This window comes from Mesocricetus auratus, unplaced genomic scaffold, assembly GCF_017639785.1.
Source record: "Mesocricetus auratus isolate SY011 unplaced genomic scaffold, BCM_Maur_2.0 Super-Scaffold_100007, whole genome shotgun sequence".
NCBI lineage: Eukaryota > Metazoa > Chordata > Mammalia > Rodentia > Cricetidae > Mesocricetus > Mesocricetus auratus.
The window spans coordinates 6,763,475-6,769,474 of record NW_024429191.1 but is presented as its reverse complement, the minus strand read 5'-3'; the positions used below and the strand labels follow the sequence as shown (position 1 = coordinate 6,769,474).

The window sequence follows — 6,000 nt, the reverse complement described above, 5'->3', positions numbered from 1 at the left end:
GTAATGACAAGCCCCAAATCACTCCAGATACAAATAGAGCCAACCACCAGAGTGACTGTGCTGTCCAGCCTCTCCCAGCCTCTCCGGGAGCCCCCCTTTACTTTCCTTCCTAGGACACCGGTTGTGAGTTGGCTGGAGACAGAGCTTTGCCTCAATTGGACACCCAGTGGGTACCCGCTCTAGTGGGCCCCTAGTCCTGACCGGTCTACACGCAGTGCCCATTATGGCCAGCAGAGGGCGGTGGTGAACCAGCAGAGCTGCACAGAGCTGCCCGGCGCGGACCCAGAGCCTGAGTGCAGAAGCCCCACTGCCACCGCGAGGCCGCTTGCAGCGGGAGGCGCCTGCTTCCTTCCTCGTCTCTGATAGCAGGCACCAAAACCCCCCACCTGAAGCCATGGCCAGCCCCCCAGGCAGCCCTGAAGATGCAGGCAAGCTGCGAGGAGGCAGGGAGGGCCGGCAGAGAAGGGAGGACGATGCTCCGGAGCAGAAGAGGTTGAGGCTGGGGCAGCGAGTGGGAAGCGAGCCCCAGGACGGAGACACCGCACCGCTTCCAACCCGGGACGGGCTCGCCTCCCACACAGGTGGTGAAGGCAGAAGTGTAAGTAATCTTGGGGCAGCTGGGACGTGGGTCACGGCTGTGGTGGTCCAGGGATGTTTGACCATCGTCTGGTGAAGTTGGTAACTGGGCAGCAACTCCTGCAGGCGCATTGTGCTGCTTGCTTGGAGGGACCGCCCCGGGATCTGGATTCTTGGTGGCAAGAACTGTGTTTATGTGCTGTTGACTGCCTAATAAGCCCACGAGGTGTGACTGGTGGGGAGCAGACCCAGCTGGACTATGTGGCTTACCTAAAGGAGGGAAGGGGTATCCTGGAGGGCCCCCAGAAGGAGAAGGATGTGGGGTTGCCTTGAGCAGCCCTGAGCAGGTACCCACATTGTGACCAGGGCTGTCGGGATATCTCTTTGGGACTTCGATGTTTGTGCAAAACTGTCCCTTAGGGGAGGGTCTCAGGTGGGGACATAAGCATCACCAGGCTCACCAAGCTCTGCGGTACTCAGCCTGGGACTGCAGTCAGTGTGCACGAGTCACCAGCCCGGCGCCTTCCTGCTCTCTTGTCCCTTCTAAGTCTTCTGGGGAGTATGGACAAGAGGCACATGGCTTCCACCCCAGTTCCCACAGACCCTCAGAAGGGGACAGACAGGCAAAGTTCTTGGGTTCCCCTTGGTACTTCTACTAGGCTCTGTCCCTACCAGCCAAGGGTGCCTCTGTGGTATGTTGCTTCTGGGGGCACAAATGAGATGGAGACCACTTGGCCTCCCTCTCTGGACTCTCCCAGCTGAGATCCGGCAGACTGTGTGCTACATACCTGGAGGCTGATGAGGGCTGCTGTCCTTGGAGAGGTTGCCACTTTGACGGCTTTTTAATGGTTAGCGGACTTGAACTCTTCGGTCCCCGACATGTTTGCTTGGCTGAGCTTGTCATATCAATTTGATGAGTTGCTGGTGAGCCCCTCTAGGGAGCGGTCCCTTTCTCCTGAGTCATTTGGGTGGCAGCTGGCCACATTGGAGCTCAGTGGCTCTGGCATGGGCTTACTCTTAGGAACTTCGAAGCTTCGTATCAATGCTCACAACTCTCCATGGATGCTACTGCATTCTGAAGAGGGCCACAAACGCATGGGAGCCAGGTGACTGGCTTCTGAGATCCCAGGGGAAGACAGTACTTATGGAAGGTTTTCTGGGCCACATGGTGGAAAGGCCTAGAAGGGAGTGTGAGGAAATGCCTGGTCCCAAGCACAGTGACTGTGTAGTGTCATGAAACTTCTGTGGCTGGGAGAGTCCATTCCCTACCTTCCTTCACCTCTTGCTTTGGCATGAAACTCTGCTTAAGACCAGGAATCCAGAATCAATGGAAGTGACCCAGGGCAGTGGAGTGCTGAGTTTTCCAGTCTGAGTGCACATTCTGCCTGACCTTAGCTGGGTGTCCTTGGGCAAATCACTTAACCTCTCTGACTGTAGCGTCTTTGTGGATAAAACAAATGTGTCAATAGGCCCAGCTTCGTGGGCTTGTTATTCCTGAGGCTAAGCAAGGCTTCTCTGGAAGATGCGCTTTGTGTGGTTTCATGTACTCAATGATGTGATTTATCGACAAAATTCACCCCAAGGAACTAGCTCTAGGTGGGGTGTCAGCATGTCCCGATGAGTGTTTTCTGGAGGTTAAGAGATTGTGGAATTTACAAGGACAGAGAACCTGCCGAGTCTTTAGTATAGGGTGTGGGTGCAGGAGACCCCATGGTATGGGTTTGAAGGAACGAATATGCAGGAACTAGACAGAAACGATCCCTCTCAAGCCCAGTCATAACCCTCCTTTTCAGGGGTTCTGTAGCCCCCCTATGTTCATATTTCTGCTTTCCAGATTAAACATTGCCCAGAGCCCAGGGCTGCCTGTAACACCTGCCAAATTCCTCTTCCTTGCTGGTGTCATCTAATCATCCAGGAGTGTTTCCAGGCTGGTGTGTGTGTGTGTGTGTGTGTGTGTGTGTGTGTGTGTGTGTGTAGGCACAGAGAATGGGAAGCAGGGGGTGAAGGGGTGGCAAAGAGAGATGTCCCTCCCGTGGGTGGGGCAGAATCTCTGTTTCCACCCATGGGCTCTGGGAGGATGGGTCAAGCAGAGAGCAGCCCCCCTTCCGTGAGTTTTGTCTTTAGTGACCATTAGCTTGTTGAAAGTGTCACAAACCTTCTTGTTCCTTAGTGACAGGTCACTGTGGACTCTTCTCTGCAAAGCTGCTGGACCACCAGGCTACATCCAGACATGTTTTTTTTAAGGGATAAAATATCCCTTCTCATCCCTGCTCCTGGTGATCTGAGGCTTCCCTATGACTGGCTGTCCCTCTGGGTGGATTCCTGGCTGTGCTCTTGTCTTTGGGGCAGGAGATTGGCTGGTTGCTAAAGAAGGCTTTTAGGTGACACACCAGAATTCCAGGACCCCCTGAGTGTGGCATCTTGTTGGGGTGCTAGGGAGGACTTCTTATCTCTCCTTTTTCTCATTTTATCACTCTTCTTCCATTTATTGTAAACAGTATTTCTTATATTCTTATTTTAAATTTAGCAATACAGTATTGAGTTCATTATGGCATTTTCACACACACACATGCACAGACACACACACATGTGTGCACACCCATGCACACTCACATACCCACACACCCACAAGTGCACACACATACATGCACATGCACGCTTGTGTACACACAAGCACACCCACACACACTTGTGCATACACAAGCAGGCATTTAAATCTCCTTTCCTCTTCTTTCCCACCCTCCCTCAGTTTACCCTGTCCCTGTCAGTCTGTCTTTACTGCCTTCTGTTGCCCACCACCCTGTTTCTTCTCATCTCTTTCCTCCTCTCCTGGGCACTTCCTAGTTTTATGACCTATCCCCACACCTCTCCCACATATGTACATAAATAACTACTAAAATCTAGACTCCATGTAAACCAGCCCCAGAAAGAAAAATACTGCTGACTGCCTCATGGGGTCAGAAGTCTCTTAGCTTCTTTCTCTTCTTAGTTTCTCTAACCCTGGGGAGGAATTCCAGTGTGAGTGGCAGCCCATGGCTCTTCCTGCAGGGGAGAAAAACCTCTCCAGGGAATTGCCTACTTGCTTCAACTTCACCAGTCAGTTGGGATGAGTGGTACTGGGTGACCTGGTTGTTGCTGGGTGGAGCTGAATTCTCAGTGAGCCCCCCATCCCTAATCCCGCAAATCCCTGATGGACCTGCGGAGCCATCCCTCCTGGAGCTGGGATGAGAATAGGAAGGCCATTGACAGCAGGGGTGCTGGTAGAGGAGCATCAATACTGTGGGCTCTCTCTCTCTCTCTCTCTCTCTCTCTCTCTCTCTCTCTCTCTCTCTCTCTCTCTCTCTCTCTCTCTCTCTCTCATCTTGACACAAGCTACAATTACCTGGGAAGAGGAACTTCAATCAAGAAAGTGTCTCCATAAGTAGGATGGAGTGTAGTGTAGGATATTGTTGTGATTAGATTGATGTGGGAGGCCCAGCCCATTGTGGGTGGGGCTCTCCCTGGGCAGGTGGTCTTGTGTTGTAAAGGAAAGGAGCCCGAGCAAGCCATGGGGAGCATGACAGTAAGCAGTGTTCCTTCACGGTCTCTGATTCACTCCTGCCTTGAGCTCCTGCTTTGGTTTCTTTTGGTGATGGATTTTGACTTTCCATTTGTGTGCAAAACAAACCCTTTCGTCCCCAAGTTCCTTTTGGTCATGGTGTTTTATCATGGCAGTGAAATCCTAACTAAGACACCGTCTTTGCTGGTGATGGGCCACTCGGGCTCCTTCAGGCTCAGCACTGTTTGCTTTGCGGAGTGGGTCCAGGTTGTTCTTAGTGAAGGTGTCAGGGCTGCCCTGAGCTGCTGGGTGAGCAGTGTTGGAACTGACCTCTGCCCAGGCGATAGCCAGAATGTCTCTAGACCTTGTCAGTGGCCTGCTAGGGAGGCAAGGTGGTCGAAGACTGCTGGTCTACTTTTACTTCTTTATGTGCATGTGAGCACACACTTGTATTTGCACATATTTCCTGAGGTTAATCTAGAGTGTCGCTCATCTGTTGCTATCCACTGTGGCGCCCGCACCACAAGCAACTCTGAGGTATCAGGAAAAGAAAGACCAGACGTCCACTTGTTTGTACTAAGAGCATGCATGTGCTGCCTTTATTGCCAGGAGAATGTGTGTGTGTGTGTGTGTGTGTGTGTCTTCATTGCAAGTGCTAAGAGGTCTCTGTCTTGTAGGAGGGAGGAACTTTTATATACAAGTTTACAGCACAGTGGAAAAACCCCAGGTAGGAGAGAGCGTGTTTTCCTCTTGGTGAATGTTGATGTAAGAGGTTCAAGGCCAGGGCAGTAAGCCAGGACTAGAAAACAGGAAACACTTTTTTTTGACACTGGGGCTGTTACTGCTCTAGGTTGACTGACCTCCAAGCCCCAGGGATACAGTTGTCTTTGCCTCCCCAGTGCTGGGACTGTAAGCCCACCACCATGTTCAGCTCTCTCTTTCTCTAAAAATTTTGTTTGTTTTATGTGTATGAACGTTTTGTCTGCATGTATGTCTGTGTGTCACATGCATGTCTGGTGCCCATGGAAGCCAGAGGAGGGCATCAGATACCCTAGGACTGGAGTAACAGCTACTTGTGAGCTGCCATGCGCTTGCTGGAACTTGATCCTGGGACCTCTGGAAGAGCAGCCAGTGCTCTTAACTGCTGAGCCTTCTCTCCACCACCCCTTGACATTGGTTTGACATTCAACTCAGGCCCAAGGTGAGCACATAGATGACTGAGCTATTGCTTCAGCCTGTGTTGTCTATTTTGTTTTTGCTATACTGGGGGGTGTAACTCAGAATTTCACCCATGTGTTAGTTACTTTTCTGTTGCTGTGATAAAACACCATGACCTAGGCAACTTACAGAAGGAAGGGTTCATTGGACCTTACAGTTCCAGAAAGACGAGAGTTCATGGTGGCAGAGTGGAGGCATGATGGCTGGGGCTGAAAGCTGAGAGTTTACATTTGAAACCTCAAGTGCAGAGAGAGAGAGAGAGAGAGAGAGAGAGAGAGAGAGAGAGAGAGACAGAGAGACAGAGAGACAGAGAGACAGAGACAGAGACAGAGAGAGACAGAGAGAGACAGAGAGAGACAGAGAGAGAGAGACAGAGAGAGACAGAGAGAGAGACAGAGAGAGAGAGGAGAGAGAGCACTAGAGTAGCCCGGACTTTTAAATTCTCAAAACCAGTGACATACTTCTTTCAGGAAGGAAACACCTCCTGGCTGTGCCAACTGGGGCTCAGGCGTTCAAACACCAGTCTGTGGGGAGCATCTCCACTCAGACCTCCACAGTGTGTTCCAGGCGAGCTCTCTCCCACTGACACACTCAGAACTTGTGAAGGTGCTCAAGAGAGCCACTGTTTGATGCCTGGGGAGCCTGTTCCCATTCACCCCAGACAGAGA

General features: G+C 51.6%; 1 protein-coding gene across 2 annotated transcripts in view; it reads left to right on the top strand.

Annotated features, from left to right (window-relative positions):
* Nucleotides 1-321: 321 nt before the first annotated feature.
* Rbfox1 (RNA binding fox-1 homolog 1) overlaps nucleotides 322-6,000 on the top strand; it is a 2,068,553-nt gene continuing 2,062,874 nt past the window's right edge. Inside the window, exon 1 of one of the 2 annotated variants that reach the window (XM_040747948.1) lies at nucleotides 322-598. In XM_040747948.1, coding sequence (XP_040603882.1) covers nucleotides 395-598 — 204 coding nt within the window. In that variant the 5' untranslated portion in view covers nucleotides 322-394. The remainder of the gene's footprint in view (nucleotides 599-6,000) is intronic. The other variant, XM_040747949.1, reaches the window with a different exon arrangement.